The sequence below is a fragment of the Chrysochloris asiatica genome, unplaced genomic scaffold (genome assembly GCF_000296735.1).
Source record: "Chrysochloris asiatica unplaced genomic scaffold, ChrAsi1.0 scaffold00249, whole genome shotgun sequence".
Lineage (NCBI taxonomy): Eukaryota > Metazoa > Chordata > Mammalia > Afrosoricida > Chrysochloridae > Chrysochloris > Chrysochloris asiatica.
In genome coordinates, this window is record NW_006408767.1 from 1,936,255 (window position 1) to 1,956,127 (window position 19,873).

The window sequence follows — 19,873 nt, forward strand, 5'->3', positions numbered from 1 at the left end:
GCGTCAAGTGTGGCAGCGGTGGTGGGGTTGGCCCAGGATCAGACATTGTTTTGTTCTGCTGTGCATGAGGTTGCTATGAGTCGGTTCCGACTCGATGGCACCTGACAACAACAACAACAGGTGCAAATTAAATGTTCTTAAGTTTTCCACATTACTTCCTTCAGTAGAAATTGTGATCTGACATCTGTAGTCGGTTATCTAGTGGGTAATATCTGCAAAAAAGGTAAATAGATTAAATACAGTCTTTGAATATAGATAGTCAAAGTGAAAACACTTATCATTAAGGAATTGAGCTAAATGTTTTAAACATATTATTTTACCTTTTAAATTATGATCAAATTGAAATTTGTTGTTTCTTTTATTGTTATGTGCTGTTGAGTTGGTTCCGACTCACAGTGACCCTGTACCGGGTTTCCGAGGCTGTAAATCTTTACATGAGCAGAAAGCCTCATCTTTCTCCCGCGGAACAGCAGGTAGTTTCGAGCTGCTGTCCCTGAGGTTTGTAGCCCGATTCTTAACCACTATGCTTTTTGTTGTTGTGTTGTGAAGTGCTGTCGAGTCAGTTCCGACCCATAGCAACCCTGTACAGGGTTTCCGAGGGTGTAAATCTTTACGGGAGTAGAAAGCCTCATCTTTCTCCCATGGAGCAGCTGGTAGTTTTGAACCGCTGACCTTAAGGTTCGCAGCCCGATTCGTAGCCACTATGCTACCAGAGCTCCTTAACCACTATGCTACCAGACTGCAGTTTAGATGAGGTTAAATAACTTGTCAAGTTCACAGTACTAACTGGCAGCTGAACTAGGATGCAAATTCTGGAGTGTTTGATTTCAAGTCTTTCTTTTTAACTGACCCAGTAAATCGCCTTTGATTTATTTGTTGCTGGGTTTTTTTCTCCTCTTTAAAACTTTCAGTGTGAATTGAGTGAGATTATAGAGCATATCAGGTTTTTGTTAGTGTATGTGCATTTTATTTAATGTAATTCATTACAATTCCCACAGTGCAATATCATTGTCCCCTTTCTCCCCTCTGGTTCCCGTTTCCATTTCATTGTGTGCAGTTTATCCTTTCTGTAATTAATGGCATTTAAGTGTTTTCCATCTTTTTACTATTATGAACAATGCTGGAGTGAACATCGGTGTGCATGTATCTATTCTTTAAGGATGTGTCATACTGTTTTCTACAGTGGTTGTACCATTTTAAAATCCCACCAGTAACATAGGGGGGTTTCTGTCTCTGCACACCTTCATCAGCAATTCCTTTTTCTTGTTTTTTTAAACTTTGCTGTTAATGCTAGAATGAAATGATATGTTTTGATTTGTTTCTCTCTAGTGGCTAATGAATGGTGCTGTGGGTTAATGTGCCAGACTGCAATGCTATTTGAAATGCAGGGTTGCTGTTTCAAGTTCACCAGTTGCTTCTTGGAAACCCTGTACAGGGTCACAATGGGTCGGAACCGACTCGATGGCACTTAACAGCACAACAACAGTGGCTAAAGATCAAGAGCATTTCTTAATGTGTTTATTGGCCTCCTGAATGTTGGCTTTGTTGAAGTGTCTGTTCATGTTCTCTGCCCATTACTTAATTGGATTGTCTTTCTTTTTTTGTTGAAATGTTGAAGTTTTCAACAAATTTTAGAGATAAGTGCCTTGTCCAGTATGTCATTGTCAAACATTTTTTTCCCAAAGTCTGTGGGTTTTCTTTTCACTCGTTTGGTCGAATACTTTGATGCTTTTAATGTCTAATTTAAGTTGTCTTAGTCATCTAGTTTGTCTTCTGCAGTTTGTGTGTTTTCAGTTATGTTTGATAATATATTTATGCCATATATTAGGACCTTTTAGTTTGTTCCTGGTTTTTTTTGGGTTTTTTTTTTTCCCATGAGTGATCTTTGTAGTTGCTGATTTACATTAAGGTCTTTGATCCACCATAAGTTCATTTTTGTTGTAGTGTGAGATACAGGTCCTGGCTCTTTTTTTCTCAGCACGATTTGTTCAAGAGACTGACTCTACCCTGTTAAGTATGTTTCTGTTCTTTGCCAAAAATCACCTGCCCAAAGGCGGATGGATTTACTTTTCTGGCTTTTCATTTCTATTCCATTGACCTAAGTTTCTGTTGTACCATTACCAAGCTACTTTGACTACTGTGAGAAGAAGGTTTTGAAATAGGGAAGTATGAGGTCTCTTGTTTATTAGTACTTTACTTATCTGGGGTCTCTCTCTCTCTCTTTTTTTTTTAGCACACAAAGTTGGTGATTAATTTTTCCATCACTTTTAAAAGTGACTTTTGGATCTGGATCAGGTGCTCATTATATCTGTAGATCGTTACGGATAGCATTGACATTTTCACAGTGTTAAGTGTTCTTATCTTATGAGCATGGTATACACTTCCTTTTGTGTAGATCTTTTCTTGTAGTAGTGTTCTGTAGTTTTCTTTGTATGGGTCTTTTGTATCTATGGTTAGATTTGTATTCCACTTCTAAAGCCATTGTATCTTTTGAATGGCTGTTGTAAATGGTATTTTTTATCCTCTTTGTATTTCATACTTCTTTTTGCCAGTATAGAGGAGTCCTGGTGTGGCACTGTAGGATAAGCACACAACCACAAAGTCAACTTGAACCACAAGGTTGGTGGTTCAAACCCACCAGCTGCTCTTTGGAAACCCTACGCAGAGTCGGTATGGGTCAGAACTGACTCCATAGCATTTAATAACAACAACAGTATAAAGAAATGTGACTGATTTATGTACCCTGCCACTTTGCTGAATCTTTCAATTAGTTCTAGTAGTGTTCTTGCTGATTCCTTGGGGGTTTCTTTGTATAGTAGCATTCAATCTCAAATAAAGCGTTCATGAAAAAGTTCCATTATTTTTCAGTTCCATATTTCCTCAAACTTTTTGGAGCCCCCTCATATAATCAGAAATTAATATTGCCACTGCTGATTATATATGATAGACATTTGCTTGTAATATTTTTTTTTTATCCTTTGAATTTAGTATGTTTTTGTCTTTGTGGGTAAGATATATCTTTTGTAGGCAGAATATTGATGGGTCCTGTTTTTCTTATTTGTTCTGCTACTTTCTGTCTCGTGACCAGTGCATTTATTCCATTTACGTTTAGTGTAGTTAATGCTGGGTTCAAATTTATTCTTGTCTTTTTGCTGTGTGTTTTTTTTTCCTGTGGTGCTGCTGGTTTCTTCATGTAATTGTAATTACGAAGTTCCATTTTGGAAAAATGGATGTTAGCATTTCCTTCATTTGCAGTGTTTTGTGTTGTTGTTGTTAAGTGCTATCGAGTCAGTTCCAACCCTGTGTAGGCTTTCATGGAACAGTTGGTAGGTTTGAACGGTCAACTTTGTGGTTCAAAGTTCAGTGCTGATCCCACAGGAGTCCTCCCGTTGTTTTAGTGCTTATTAAATCTTCATGATTTTTTTGGTTGGTGTTTCAATGAAGTTTAGTAATTATTTTGAGTCCACTCTGTTTATTTTCTTCCCAAGTTTAAAACAGATCTATTCTGTTTTGAAATCATTTTGATTTTCTCTTCATGTGGAAATTCTGTAGCTACGCTGTTTATTTTCTCTTTTTGCTTTGTAGTTGCCCTTGTTTGAGAATTGACAGACCTCTTGCCCTATTTCCAGGCTTGTAGGTGTATTTTTCCTTGGATACTTCTCTCTCTAGGTAGGTTTCTTGGGCATGTTGTCATGCATGTTAACATTGCTATTGTTGAATCTTTGCCTGAAAGACACCTTTAGTATTTCTTGTAAGGTTGATCTAGTTTTTTACAAATGTCCTTAATTTCTGTTAATATGGAAATGTACCAATTTTGCAATTATAATTGAGGGACAAATTTGCTGAATGTATAATTTTTGGTTAACTGTTATTTGCTTTCAAGGTTGTACTTATGTCCTTCTATTTACTGTCTTTTTGCCTGCATGGTTTCTGCCAAGAAATCAGAATGTAGTATTAGTAAATCTTTGTAGGTAATTTTTCTTTTTGCCTGAATTGTTGTCAGGGTTTTTTATTTGTACTTTGTTTTGGAAAGTTTATAATATCTTAGTGATTTCCATCTCAAGTCTTCTTTGAACTTCATTGATGTTCTGGAATATGTATCTTCTCATCTTTCGTGATATTAGGAAAGTTTTCTTCCAGCAAATCTTTAACAATTTTCTCTTTGCCTTTTAAAAAAAAAATCTCCTTCTGTTCTGGAATTTCAATCACACATAAGTTATTTCTCTTGGTGTTGTCCCACATAATTCTTGGTTTTTCGGTTATGTGCCATGGAGTCGGTTCCAACTCATAGTGACGCTGTACAGGGTTTCCGAGTCTGTAGATCTTTATGGGAGCAGAAAGCCTCGTCTTTCTCCCGTGGAACAGCTGGTAGTTTTTGACCTTGAGGTTTGCAGCCCAGTTCGTAACCACTACGCTACCACTTCTTGGCCTTTCTGGGGGGTTTTTGTTTGTTGTTTTTCTTTTGTTCTTATTTTCTGATTATTCCTATAATAAACTTGTATTGAGAGTTTTGTCTTAAATTTCACTAATTTTATCTTCCACTGATTCAAGTCTGCTCCTTTGCCCTTTTAATGTGTTATGTACTTAGTATTCTAATGGAGTTCTAGTTGCTGTTTATGTGTGATTTCTAATTTTTCATATTTATTTAGCTTGTTCCTGTATTTTTTCCCCTTAATTCTTATGAGTTTTGCTTGTGTTTTCTTTAGTCTTGTCTCAGTTTCCTTAAGTGTTTTTTTGCGTGTTGATGGTACCTAAATATCTTCCTTTTGAGTTCCTTATCAGTATATTAAATGCCATTTCATCTTTTTTTTTGGTTACTTATTTCTGCCTCATTTCCTAGTGTGACTTGAAGTTGTTTTTTGTCTCTTGAGACATTGTAGAGTTTTTGTATTTGTATTTAATTTGTGATTGTATGTTGGTGTACTTTCCCCAGGTTTTAAAGTAACAATTTTATTTCAGTATGTTCAAATGAGTGGGCAGATAAGAAAAAGGAACGAAAACACAAAGGAAGCAAAAAGAGAAAACTAAAAACTATGAAAGGCAAAAAAGAAAAATAGAACATGAAAGTGAAAATAAGAAAAATATAAATGTAAAAGAAAGAATGGATAAAGGGTAACCAGAAAGGGGGGTGGGGGGGAAACAACTAAGGAAAAGGAAATATAAGGGGAAAACAAAAAACAGGACAAAACTGTGGGGGCATGTCACCTGAGCCTTGGAGGAACAGGATACTTGGTATGGATTGAGACCTAGAGGGGATTCAGGTGGGAAGGAAAGGTTATCTAGTCCCAGTATGAGTTCTTTCTTCTTTCTTCCTTAGAGGATTGCTGTGAGCATTTTGCCTGGTTCAAGAAGGGTTTCCTGGCAGACCAGAGTGCAGCTTGTTTAGGGTTCAGGTACTAGAAGTAGTTCCTACACCCGGAGGATGGCTAAGAGTTACCTATCTTGTCCCAGAAGGAGTTCCTCCTGCCCCAGAGGGTGGCTGGAGACAGTTTACCTGGTTTTGGAAGGAGTTCCTACCCTACCAGATAGCGGCAAGGTGCAGAACACTGTGCATTGTGCTGGCCTGAGAAGGTGGAGATTGTGTGCCTCCAAATACATGTGGTAGGGTTAGTGGTGATGATGTGGTATGTTGTTGTTGTTGTTAGGTGCCATCATGTCGGTACCGACCCATAGCGACCTTATGCACAGCAGAATGACACACTGCCCAATCCTGGGCCAACCTCACTACTGTTGCCATGTTTGAGTCCATCGATGCTACCACTTGGCCAATCCATCTCGTTGGGGGTCTTCCTCTTTTTCTCTGACCCTCCACCTTACCAAACATAATATCATTATTCAGCGACTGCTCCCTCCTGACAATATGTCTGAAGTATGAGAGACAAAGTTTGGCCATCCTGGTCTCCAAGGAACACTCTGGCCTCACTTCTAGATTGTCCTCTATTGGAGAATAGGGGAATAAGAAGTAGCACACCATTGGTGCAGTCCAATGGAACACATTATCAGGATGTTGCCTGATCAAAATGCTGCTTGCAAAAATTCAAAATGGCCGTGCTATGTCAGGCCAGTGGACAAATTACTATTCTATTTGTCTCCTTGTTCATTGTTTTAATTCTTTTTCTATTCAGTATTTGATTCATTTATTTATCCTTTTCTTTGAAGTTCAGGGTTCCAGGATTATCATCCATATCCATTTCCTTTAATTTCTCCTATGGAGTAGCTTACCTACGTAGGCTACCATCTTGCTGGTAGTCCAGCAAATAGCATTTTTATTAAACTTTCTTATGACATTTACAATGACTAAGCAAAATTTATAGGCGGAGAATAAGAAAAGGACTGAAAAGGAGATGTATACACAGTAAATGTATCATTGATTCTTCAAAGAATAGCTGGCACATGGCACTGCATTTAAATACAGGTTTTTTTTAAGAGCTTCCTTGCACTTAATTAGGTTCTTTAGTACAATTGCCACTGCAGGTCTGCCACCTAGTGGTTAGAAAATTTATCTCAAGTTGTGTGTATGGATAGATTTCCCTTTCCTCTTTCCCACCTTTTTGCCTTTGAGTTTTTTATACCTGTTTCAATTTCTTAATTTTTATGTCAGGTTTTAAAATAAAGGGATAGATACACTGAAGATTTTATATAGAAGGAAATACTAAGCTTTAATTTTAAAAACTAAAAAATAAATGTTCCAATCCTTAACAGTTTTGAACTGCAGTCATTTGGAATGAAATAGAGCCCCAAGAAAGGTAAAATCTCTACAAAGTGGCAGAGTAGCTGAACCTGGAATTTTATATTGGTTCCCTGACTATCTTCTTGCTTCGGGTTCAAGTAAAGGATGGTGTTCAAGAGTGTGCTTTTTAATAGTAGACATAAGTAAGCCGGAGATAAGCACGTACTGGCACCGGAGTAACTCCCACAGCTCTCATTGGGTACATAGTCTTCTTCATGACATCCTCAGTTTCAGTCAGAACAGTCTGTTTCATAGTCTGCTGCCAAACTGTGACAGTCTCGTGAAAACTTAGGACAGGAGAAGCAAAAGACATAAGCATTAGTTTAGTTGTTGTCCTGTCTTCGGTTTGACAAATAGCAAATTTGAACTTATTTTAGTAAATAAATATGGACAGTTAAAGAAAGATTGTGTTATTGCTTATAGTTTCTCATATTTAGAGATTCTCTTGGGCTGTTAACTTAACCTTGTGGTAGAAAAGTAGTCTGTCTGCTCTGTAAAGATTTACAGTCTGGAAGCAGGATGATATTAATGACCATTCACTTTCAATATTTTGTTGGGTCTTTCTTTTGAAAGCAAATAGAGATCTCTTCCAATTACTTAACCAAGGAATTGTTTTCCATATATCTTGGTGTATATGTTAATACGTCCAACATTGCATCCAATTATTGAAACATCTCAAGAGGTATCACAGAGTCCTGGTGTGGTGCTGTGGGTTAATGAGTCAGACTGAAAAGTCATTTGAACTTCAAGGTTGGTAGTTCAAGCTCACTAGTTGCTCCTTGGAAACCCTATACAGAGTTGCTACGGGTTGTAATCAACTTGATGGCCCTTAACAACAACAGCAAGAGGTATCACATCAATATGAGGAGCCCTGTTTTTTTGCCAGTGCCTTCAATGCAGCTTGGACTTTACTTCATTCATAATCAGTTTTTGATCATACTCTAGCATAGTGGTTACGAATCGGGCTGCTACTCTCAGGGTCAGCAGTTCAAAACTACCAGCTGCTCTGCAGGAGAAAGATGAGGTTTTCTGCTCCCGTAAAGATTTACAGCCTCGGAAACCCTGTACAGGGTCGCTATGAGTTGGAACCGACTCGACGGCATATAACAACAACAACAACATAATGCCACACCAGAAATCCAAACATTTCAGTATTGCAACTCATGACTTGTTGATTTTTTTAAAACCCCAGTTCTTTTAGCTTAAGAAATGCTGAACATACTCTTACCTTTTGGTTTTCTAACTTCATATCTTTGCACATTTCATTGCAATACTTTACTTTGTCTTCTCAAGCTGCCCTTTGAAATGACCCGTTCAGCACTTTCATTATTTCTTCCATATGCTTTGCCTACTCTGTGTTCAGCAGTAAGTTTCAGGGGCTCTTCTAATACATGTTTTGGTCTTTATTTCCTCCTCTCTTTTTAATGACCTTTTGCTTTCTTCATGTATGATGTCCTTGATGTCATTCTATAACTCATCTTGGTCAGAACCAAGTTGGTAACACTTAACTGCCACCACCCTTATGTATCTCATGAGTTTCTTAATGGTTTGCTCTTTTAGACCCCTAAAAGTTGGCACAACTTTCTGAATGCCCTTTGTATGCTCTTCTTGAAAGTATTTATTAACCAGGCTTAAACAATCTCTTCTGCATTTAATAATTTTTTAAATAATCTCTAGCCTTAACTCCTCTCTTATTGCCAGTCCCACTGCATATTAGACATATCATACTAAACTTGGTTTTTTATCTATCAGCTATATGCTTCAACCTAACTCCTATTTCTGTCTTCTTGATTCAAAATTAGTTTTTAGCTAAGTATTTTGACAACTGAGCACTTTTGAAATGATTATTTTTTTAGTTAGAAAAACTATGAATCAGTGTACATCTAGTCAAAACAAAAAAAAAATGATGAAATGAGATATCAAAAAGATATTTTTTATATTTTATATTTAAAGTAACATGTTTTCCTTCTCCCTTTGAAATTAAAATAGAAAAGTTGACTGTAAATGTTGTACTTATGGATCATTATTAACCATGGTATCCTGTCTTTCCCTTACTACCAAATTGACACAGCGTGCCTAGAATCAAATCTACAAATATGTAATATGTTTTGAAAGAGGACTATAACAAATTTTTAAAAATTACAACACAAACATTTTTTAAAGTTTTGTTGTTGAAAATATATGTAACAAAACATTTGTCATTTTAGTCATTATTTTGAGTGTTCATTTAATTAACATTAATTGTATTCACCATGGTGAATAGCCATTACCATTCTCCATTTCTAAATGTTTTCTTTACTCTAAATAGAAACTCAGTTCTTTAAACAATCACTCTCATTTTCCCTTCCCCATGGCGCTGTGGGTTAATGCGCCAGACTGCAAAGCCGTTTGAACTGTAAGGTCGGTGGTTCAAGCTTAGCACCTGCTCCTTAAAAACCCTTTACAGGGTCACTGTGGGTCGGAACCGACTCAATAGCACTTCACAACAACCACCACCCAGCCTTAATGGAGTCCTGGTGTGGCGCTGTGGGTTGATGCATCAGATTGCAAAGTAATTTGAACTGCATGGTCGGTGGTTCAAGCTTCCCAGCTGCTCATTGGAAACTCTATCTATACAGGTTCGCTATGGGTCAGAATCGACTCGATGGCACAACAACCCAGGCTTAATAGCCATAAATAAACTTTTGCCTATGTCAGTCTTAGATATTTCATATAAATCGAATCATACAGTATTTGTTCTTTGTGACAGACTGACTTCACTCAGAATAATGGTTTCAGTTTTCATTTATGTTATGTAGTATGTATCAGAACTTTAATTCTCTTTATGAAACAGCATTCCATTATATGCATGTGCCACATTTTGTTTGTACCACAATTGTGAGGTTGGCCCAGGATCAGGCAGTGCTTCCTTCTGTTGTGCATAGGGTCACTATGAATCAGTACCAACTTGATGGCACCTAACAAGAACACACATTTTGTTTACCTGTTGATGGACATTTAGGTTGTTTCTACCTTTTCCCTTTTGTGATTAATGCTGCTGTGAACATTGGTGTATAAGTATGTGTTTGAGGTTTTGCTATGAAGTCTTTGGGGTCTATTCCTAGAATGGAATGCATTAAAATAAAATAAAAATTTAGATGACATATAGGAACAATGTGAAAAAAATACATCACAGTTTGAGAGAAAATACATACTATTTGTATCACAAAAAAGGTTTTCAGATTCAAAATAGGTGAGTAATTACACAATCAACAAGATAAGACGTATAACCCTGTAGAAAACACAGCATAGCACAAACTCTATGTTCTCTTTTATTATGCCATTTGAGTTTTCAGTAGGGCACAATGCTGCTGAGCTGGATTTTGTCAGTGCCCTTACAGCCAGACATGACTAGTTCTTACCAATAGAATTTGTGCAGAAGTGGCATTGCAACTTCCTTATCATTGACCTTGCAACTTCCTTATCACTTAGAAGGAAATTGCCTGCTCTGGATTGGATTGTTTTCTCCCTTTGGTCTAGAAACAATAGTAACCCAACTTCAAGGATGCAATTAAGGACAACACTGTAGTGGATGGAGTGGAACACGATTAAAGGACTCTAGGTTCATACATTACCATGCAGGATGCTCCATCAGCCTGGACCTCTTAAAATATGAGACTTAGTTATCAGGCTATATTTTTTCTGTAGGTAAATTTTTATAGTCTTAAAAATAAGTTCATAGCTGTTATGAGTCGGATTTCTCTGAGTCACTTGTAGCTTGAGCACAAGGAAAAGTATGCTCTGTTTTTCCTTATTTGATTATATTTTCAACATAAAATAAATACAAACAATTCCATTTAGTATGTACCTAAATTGTGTGCTAATGCATCAGACTGCAAAGTCATTTGAACTGCAAGATCAGTGGTTTAAGCTCACCACCTGCTCCTAGAAAACCACCCGCTACTAGGAAACCACCCTATACAGGGTCTCTATGGATCAGAATTGACTCGATGGCACTTCACAACATAACAAATATTTCATATAAGGAAAAAATTGGTTTGATTCTTTTCTACTATGTTTTATGCTTTATAGATAAATGTATTGATAAGTACACAAAATAACTTGTTATGTCTTTTTGTTTACTGCTAAACAGAAATTAAAGAGCAATCTGCCGAAGAGGATGCTGAAGCAGAAATGGACACCAAACAGTCAGTTCTACCTCTTCAGAGTTCTGTATCTGAAGAGTTTGCAAGCTCCATGGTCTCTGTTGGTGTGGAAGCCAAACTCAGGTTAGAGCATGACTGTAGTAGATTGGATGTTAGTCGTAGGAAAAATGACAGTGAGTTGGGTATGGAGAAAATTTGGGAACACAAGTTTAAGATGGAGATCTGAATGAAGTTTTTATTATTTTTCAGTTTTAAGTTTAGGATAATAGTTCTCTGTTTCAATGAAGTAGAGTGTATCTGTGTGCATAAGCTTTTTGTTGTTGTTAATTGCTGTTGAATCATTAGTGACTCATAGAGACCCTGTGTAGGGTTTTTTGAGGAGTGGCTGGTAAGTTTGAACTGCCAGCGTTGTGGTTCAAACCAACCTTGCATTTGAGTGCAATAGTTTAGGGTCATACTCTTGTTCACTTGGACTATAATACAAGTGCTCTATTCCTAGCAAAAGAAATCACTTTGAGCTTTCAGTGTGAGGATCCTTTTTTTTTTTTTTTTTTACATTAACAAGTATAATTCAACTTTGATGTCTTGGGGTTTTTTAATATTTTTTCTTGTGAATTATAGTTTACATGGGAGAACATTAGTTTTACATTCATCCTATCGTATATCGTTTCACTGCTCTGGTTACAGTCCTCTCCATGCATCGCCAACCAACCAGAGGGTATACACCACAAGCCTGCTCCCCAATCGTTAGCACACAGCCCCTCTCCCTCTCTGTGTCCAAAGTCCCCAGCTGCTCCATCTCTCCACATCATCCTCTGCCTCCATCTTAGGCATCACTGCTTCTCTGGGTAGGGCCCCGCTCTCCGCTCTTCTCCATTGATGGTCCCAGGGACCTCCGCTCCTAGACTGAAAAGTTAATCACTCCCCTCCTTGCTACAAAACGTGTCCTGGTTTTTAAATCTTTATCTGAAATATATGAATAAAACTATGAAATCATCAGTTGTTTTATCCATCTTCTTGAAATACTTGCTTTGATTTTTTTTGGGTGGGAGGGGGAGAGGAGGGCATACCTCACACTCCTTGTGTCTTTAACAGGCTTCTGCTAGACTGTACTTTTATTAAGTTGGAGTCCTGAGGGCCGTCTTTAGATATCAAGTCTGTGTGCTCAGAAACCCACATTAATCTTTCTAGGTCTCACCTTTCCATGAATTCCAGACTTTCATACCCATTTATCTGCTTGACTTATCCATTTGGAATCATATTAGACATGCCAGTCTCAACATTGTCAAAAACCACTCTAGAATTAGAAATTCAGAATTAGAATTAATTTAAAATTTCACTGCTACTTGTTGTTTTATTAATACTAGCCTGGGCTTGTCTTTAATGTTTTTTCTTTAATTTTATTCTTAATGGAACTTAGAGATGACAAATACATCTTTAAATTAAGAAGTACAGGATGTTGCATCTTTTCTAATTTATTGTAGAAATCTGATAGCCTTCTGAGAGCATTCTGTATATATCCTTTTAATTCTACTTCTGGGACCCTTTGTAGCCTTTTGCTTGATTCATCTACAGATCTTAAGGACTAATTATGCCTGACTTCCTTACCTTTGTACAGTACCTAGCATTTAATTAGTTCTCATCAAATACTTGTTGAAAGAATGAAAGTTTAAAGTTATATATGAGTCTGTGAAAATTTAAGTTATGAAAATATCACTTTCCAAACTAGTAGAGAGTAATAGGCCGTTCAATAATGACTGGTAAATCTTTTAGTAAATGATGTTGAGTTGACTATCCATTTAAAAAGTAGTTATATTGATTTTCATATGATACCGAAAAATAAATTTGAGATGGATTAATGATTAATGCTGTTGCTTATTTATTCTGGAGTGTACCAGTCCCTGGAGAAGATGGATAAATAATCACGTTAGGTAAAGTGGAGGGTCGGCAAAAAAGAGGAAAACCCCCAACGAGATGATTGTCACAGTGGCATCACCAGTGGGCTCAAGCTTAATAATGATTGTGAGGATGGTGCAGAACTGGGCAGTGTTTTTTTCTGTTGTACATAGTAAGGTCGATATGAGTTTGGAACTGACTTGATGGCATTTAACAACAAAAGCAGTATACCATTAATCATCATACCATAATCTTCATTAGGCAGGAAAGAGATATTGTATACTTTGCCAGATACGCATATGTTATTAGTAAAGACCTGGCTTTTTGTTTAGGTCCACTTTTTCACCTTTATTATTCTCCCTGTATACCAGTTTTCTTTAAGTATAATCATTTGGTTGGTTTTACTGAATTTTAATGATTCAGTGCATAAATTGCCTAAAGAATATATAGATAATTGCTAGGTATGAAATCAAAACACAAAACTAACTTGTATTTCTGTACTTCAGAAATCTATATAGACAATATTTATTAGAAGATTATTTTCTAATAGTTTTAAATATTAAACATCACTAGGCAAATGTACAAAAGCATAAGTCACTCCTCTATGGAAAAAATTATAAAACTGTGGCAGATTTTAAAATATGCCAACAATCTTCTTGTTTGGGAGACTGTAGTTTAAAGATATTATTTCCCATTTGATCTATGATGTTGTTGCTAAGTGCTGCCGGGTTGATTCTGACTCATGGTGATCCTGTATATCATATCTGAGGAGTGGTAGGTAGGCTTGAATCACCAGCTTTGTGGTTAGCAGTCCAGTGATTATCATATAGCACCACAGTAGGACTTTATAGGTGTAATAAAATCTTACTAAAAATTTCTAGTTATTCTTAAACTTGACAAGCTAGTTTAACATTTTAAATTTTAATATACAAATAAACCCCAGACAGTATAAGTCAAGATACTCATAAGGAAAAAGAGGGAGAGTAGTTTTATCAGATATTATTGTTATTCATCGAGTTGCTCCTGACTCATAGCGCCCCATAGCACAGCAAAATGAAACACTGTTTGGTTCTGTGCCATCCTCATCATTTTTGTTACACTTGAGCCACTATGCCAGTCCACTTCATTGGGAATCTCCCTCCTTTTCTCTGACCCTCCACTTTACCAAGCATGATACCCTTCTCTAAGGGACTGGTCCCACCTGATAATATGTCCCAAGTATGAAAGACAAACTCTAGCCATCCTTGATTCTTAGAAACATTGTGGCTGTACTGCTTCTCACACAGATTTGTTTGTCTTTCAAGTAGCTCATGGTACTTTCAATATTCTTCTGTAACACCAATATAACTGAAATGCATCAATTCTTTTATGGTCTTCCTTTTTCATTGTTCAACTTTCACATGCATTTGAGGCTGTTGAAAATATCATGGCTTGGATCAGGTGTACCTTAGGCCTCAAACTGATACCATTGCTCTTGAACACTTTAAAGAGATCTTGTGCAGCAGATGTGCTTAACGCAAATATGTTGCTTGATTTCTTGACTGCTGCTTCCATGGGTATTGATTGAGGATCCAAGCAAAATGAAGTCTTTGACAACTTCATTCTGTTCTCCATTTATCATGATGTCATTTATTAGTCCAGTTGTGGGGATTTTTGTTTTCTTTGAACTGCAATCCATACTGAAGGCTGTAGACATTGATCCTAATCAGTAAGAATTTTAAGTCCTTTTCACTTTCAGCAAGCAAAGTTGTATCATCTGCATATCGCAAGTTAATGAGTCTTCCTCCAATCCTGATAACCATGTTCCTCTTCTTATAATTCATCTTCCCAAATTATTTGCCCAGTGTACAGATTCAGTAAGTACTGTGACTACAATTGTGGTGCTCACCTTTCTAGATTTTAAACCATTCAGTTTCCTCCTTTTCTGCCTCTTGGTCTGTGCAATTTCCTCATGAGCAAAATCAAGTGTCCTGGAAACCCATTTTTTGCAGTGTTGTCCATAGCTTGTCATGATCCACACAGCTGAAAGCCTTTGCACAGTGAAGAAAATACAAATAAACATCTGTCTGGTATTCTCTGCTTTCAGCCAAGATCCATTGAAGTCAACAGTGATATCTTTAGTTTCACATACTTTTCTGAATCCATCTTGTGTTTCTAACAGTTCCTGTTGATGGACTGTTGCAATTGTGTTTGAATTATCTTCAGGAAAATTTTACTTGCATGTGATATTATGGTATTGTTTGATGATCTCCGCTTTCTATTTTGTCACCTCTGCCTGGAATGGGCACAAATATGCATCTCTTCCAATTGATTGTCTAGGTAGCCATCTTCCAAATTTTTTGGCATAGATGAATGAACACCTTCAGTGCTGTGTTAGCTTGTTGAAAGTTATTAAATCAGTGTTGTATTAGTTCAGGGAATGGAGTAGGCAACCCAGAAACATTGACATAAATAATTTAGTTTGTTTATGACGAAGTGATAGTACAAATCATAGAGGATATCATTTTCAGTCTTTTTACTGAGAAAATTAGATACCCAAATTAAAAACAAAGTGAACTTTAGTTTGTGTCAGTTTCAATTATATCATAGACTTAAGTATGAAATATAAAACAGGTTTTTAGGAGTTAATGTAGGAGAAATTTTTATTCCTTTTGAATAAGAAGGAGCTCAGTGGGTTAAGCATTGGGCTGGTAACCAGAAGGTTGGTGATTTGCAAATATTTTGTTGAGGATTTTTGCATCTATGTTCAGGAGAAATATTGATTTTTAGTTTACTATTCTTATAATGTATTTTTACATGGTTTTATTAGGATAATGCTGAAAATAAATTGGAAAATATGAGAGGATTCAAAAAATTTAGGGAAAAATGAAATTGAAAGATAATGGAATTTTTCCGTGAACTTTTAGAAGTCCCCTTGTATTTCTTCTTTAGTTTCCTGAGGAATTTGTATAGAATGCCTACATTTAGCATTTGACATACATTGCTAGTGAATACAGCTAATCCTAGGGTTCCTATTGCCAGATTTTGCATAAAAATTCAGTATATTCCCTAGATATCTATTGTACTATTCCAGTTACCTCTTCCTTCTGGAGTGTGCTTTGACAGTTTGTATCATTAAGGAAATTGTGTGTTTTTTCTAATTTGTTGAATTTATTGGCATAAAGTTATTTAAATATTTCCTTATGATATTATTATTATTATTCTCTGTAAGGATTGTAGTGTGTGGTGATACTCTCCTCTTTCTTTCAGGATATTTGTAATTTTATCATCTTCTCGTGCCCCAACCCCCGACTAGCTTAGATACTTTATTGCTTGTATTGATTTCCTATCCCAACCATTATTTATTTGCATTCATTTTTTCCTTCTCTTTTTCTTTTACTTTTCTGGCTTCAATACCATTGATACATTCTATGTATTATTTTCTTCCTTTTGCTTGTTTTCTGTTTAATTTGCCTTTCCCCGTTTTCTCATCATGGAAGCATTGACCATTGATTTGAGACTTTTTTAAATATAAACATTTAATGCTATAAGTTTTCACATAAGCACTTGTAAATGCAACCCCATTGTTTCATTTTTCCTTCCTATCCATTTAATTAATTATTTTCTACTTTCTGTTATTTCCTTATTGACTCCTTGGCTGTTAACAATACAGTGAAACCTATATGAGCTGGGGCTTGATGGGACAGTCTTGTTTTTTGATGAGTCTCACTAGTTTTTTGTCTTTGACAGGGAGCTGTCTTACTACTTTTCTGTTGTTGTTGTTGTTCAGTGCCGTCGAGTCGGTTCCGACCCATAGCGACCCTGTACAGGGTTTCCGAGGGTGTAAATCTTTACGGGCCGCTGACCTTAAGGTTCGCAGCCCGATTCATAACCACTACGCCACTACGCTACCAGAGCTCCTTTCTGTGGTGGAAAAATATTTTATTTCTCTGACAGGTTTTTGCCTTACACAGGTTTCAGCTTTCTCAGGCTTTTACATTGTTTTACAGAATTTCCAAATATTTGGCAATTTTTCAATAATTTTGTATGTGCCATAACTTTTAATTGAAAACCAAAATCTTATGTAGAGTAGTACTTAGTGGGGTAAGTAGATGTTTTTAAACCTAGAAATAGACATGCCTTATCTTTTTCTAGGCTTTTTGTATATTGGATTGAGTCAAACTAGTCAGAAGTTGAACTGTATTTAGGTTTTGTTTTTGATTTGGTTGTCCTCAGTGCATTATAATCTTAGAATGCTTCTTGTGTTTAGAATTGACGTGTGTCATAAATTTGTGCCCCCTAAAATATGTGCCATCTTGGCTGAGTCATGATTCTCAGTGGTTTGTATGCTATGCAGTGATATTATCATCTCTAGAAGAAGTGCAGCCAGAGTGCTCCTTGGAGGCCAGGATGGCCAAACTTCATCTCTCATATGTCATCTCTCATAATGTCAGGAGGGACCAGTCACTTGAGACGGATATGATGTTTGGTAAGGTGGAGGGTCAAAAAAAAAAAAGAGGAAGACCCTTAGCAAGATGGATTTGCAATTGGCTGCATCAATGGGCTCAAGCGTGGCAACAATTGTGAAGTTGGTCCAGGACTGGGCAGTATTTCATTCTGTTGTGCATAGGGCCGCTTTGAGTTGGTACTGACTTGATGGCACCTAACAACAATAATAGCAACAACATAATGTCATCTGCTGTTCAGTTGGGATTAGGGTAATGTCACTTGGATCACAGCCTTAATCCAATGTAACAGGAGTTTCCCTGCATCATGGTCTGTATTTCCCTACAAGAGATAAAAGGAGAGAAAAACATGCCAAGAAGCCTAAGACCTCTATGCCACCAAGAAAGATGCTGAGAGCAGAGTGCATCCTTTGGACCAGGGTCCCTGTGTGGAGTACCTTCTAGACCCAGGGGAAGATTGATGCCACAACACGTGCAAATCTCCAAGGATGCCAGGCCCACAGATGGTGAAAGGAAACAAGGACCTTCATTCAGAGCTGATAGACAGGGCCTTTCCTAGTGCTGGCATCCTGAATTCAGACTTCTGTCCTCCCAAAGTGTCAGAGAATACATTTCTGTTTGCTAAAGCAATCCACTTGTAGAATTTGTTTTATAGCAACACTTAGATAATTAAAATAGGCTGGTTTACCAGAAGGTTTTGTTTCAGTGTCTGCTCTGCCCCTCAACATTTTTTTTTTTCTTTTGTATCTGTTCTTCCAGAGAGTATCTTTCTTTCTTGCCCATTTCCCAATTTGTTACTTGAGCTTGGGGTCTGGCAGGGCATTTCTTGTTGTCTGGTTCAACCTTAGTCTTAGATAAACACTATGTCACTGGGTCTTAAGCTTGGGTGTTCTCAATAATCCTACAGTTGTCCAGCTGTTGTTGTTGCTAGATTCCATTGAGCAGCACAGCAGAACAAAACACTGTACCATCCTTACATTTGTCATTATGTTTAAACCTATTGTTACCACCCCTGTGTTAATCCATCATGTTGGTGGTCTTCTTTTCCAAGCATCATGTTCCATTTTTCCAAGCATGATGTTCTTTTCTAGGCTCTGTTACTCCCAATAGCGTGTTGAAAATATGAGAGACAAAGCTTCATCATCCTCACTTCTAAGGAGCTTTCTGCTTGTACATTTCTAAGACAGATATGTTCGCTCTTGAAAGTTCATGGTAAATTCAGTGTTCTTCATCAACACCGTAACTCAGATACATCGATTCTTTGGTAGTCTTCCTTACTCATTGCTCAGATTTCACGTACATAGAATAAAGTATTGAGTCAGACATACCTTAGCCCTAGCTGGATACCTGTAGTTGTCAAAAAAAGAGCTTTGCTCTTGTTCTTCTTTCAGGATTAAAGGTTTTTGCTTCTTTTTCTTCTGTTTTTGTTTTTTTGTTTTTTTTTCTCCATCTGCAATAGGTTGTTACCTTTGCAGGTTGGTGGTTCTTGCTGTCCCAACACAAGGAACCTAAAGATTTGTGTCCCTTAAGGAAAATTGGACAAGAGAGGTTTGAATGGGACTTTGTATCTTTACTGAATTGCTACTGGCACCTTCCCCAGACTTAAATCATGACAGAAGTTTTCCTGGAACTCTTTACCATGACCCTAGTCTTTTTTGTAAATTCCTGGTGAGGTCAGTAGAGTGAAGTCTGTGAATGGATTAGAATTTCTGTTATGTCTGAGGATCCCAGATGTTTTGTATTCTCATATTGTCTTATGCTAGACCACTAGTAATTTGTGAAAATTTTTAGCTAAATTCTTATCCTGCTTTATAGCATCCATCAGTGGTAGAGGTATGTGACTCACTACCAACTGGCAGCACAATTTATCATGGTATTGAAATATGTAATTTATTGGGAAAATGTAAGCAACTTTCATAAGGAAAACATAATTAGTTGAGGGAGAGAAAATAGGAACTTATCTTTGAAAGTTAAGAAAAAAATAAAATAATACCTCAGAATACTTTAACTACATCTGTTAATGATACTATGAAAATATTATTAACTATTATGAAAAGTTTATAGGGCAGACACTACTTATTTAATAGTGAAACTTTAATGCCCAAGAAAAAAAATTTGTGTACAGCAGCAATAAATATATTGTGAAGAGAAAATATATCCAAAAAGATTCTTTTAATTTTATTATTTCTGAATCTTCTAAAGGAGCCCTTGTGTGGTGCTGTAGCAATAGAACTGGGCTGCTAAACAAGGTCATCAGTTCAACTCCCCCAGCTGCTGCTTGGACACCTTATACGTGGTCTCTATGAGTTGGAGCTGGCTCGATGGTACTAACAACAACAAAAAGAAAAGTTTAAAATTAAGTGTATATTCTAAAACATACATATTTTTGTTCATTAACTTTTTAAGGTTTTTTTTTTTTTCCCTGCTCTGTACAATTAATAGACTTTACAAGAATAGTTTTTGGATTATAGAAGAGTTGAGCAGGTAGTGCAGTGTTCCCATTTATACCCCATATTCCCGTATACAGTTTCCCTTATTTATATTCATTTGTAGATTGTTATTACCGCAGTTATTGCAAAACTGTATTTTTATACTATATAGATTTTTTTTTCTTTTAACTCTTGTACTTCTCCCAGTTGTCCGTTGTTTTCATCATT

At 36.7% G+C, this 19,873-nt stretch overlaps 1 protein-coding gene across 1 annotated transcript in view; it reads left to right on the plus strand.

The window, feature by feature from the left end:
- KMT2C (lysine (K)-specific methyltransferase 2C) overlaps window positions 1-19,873 on the plus strand; it is a 364,954-nt gene that overhangs the window by 78,473 nt on the left and 266,608 nt on the right. Inside the window, exon 2 of the mRNA XM_006873669.1 lies at window positions 10,863-10,998. Within this exon, the coding sequence (XP_006873731.1) occupies window positions 10,863-10,998 (136 nt within the window). The remainder of the gene's footprint in view (window positions 1-10,862; window positions 10,999-19,873) is intronic.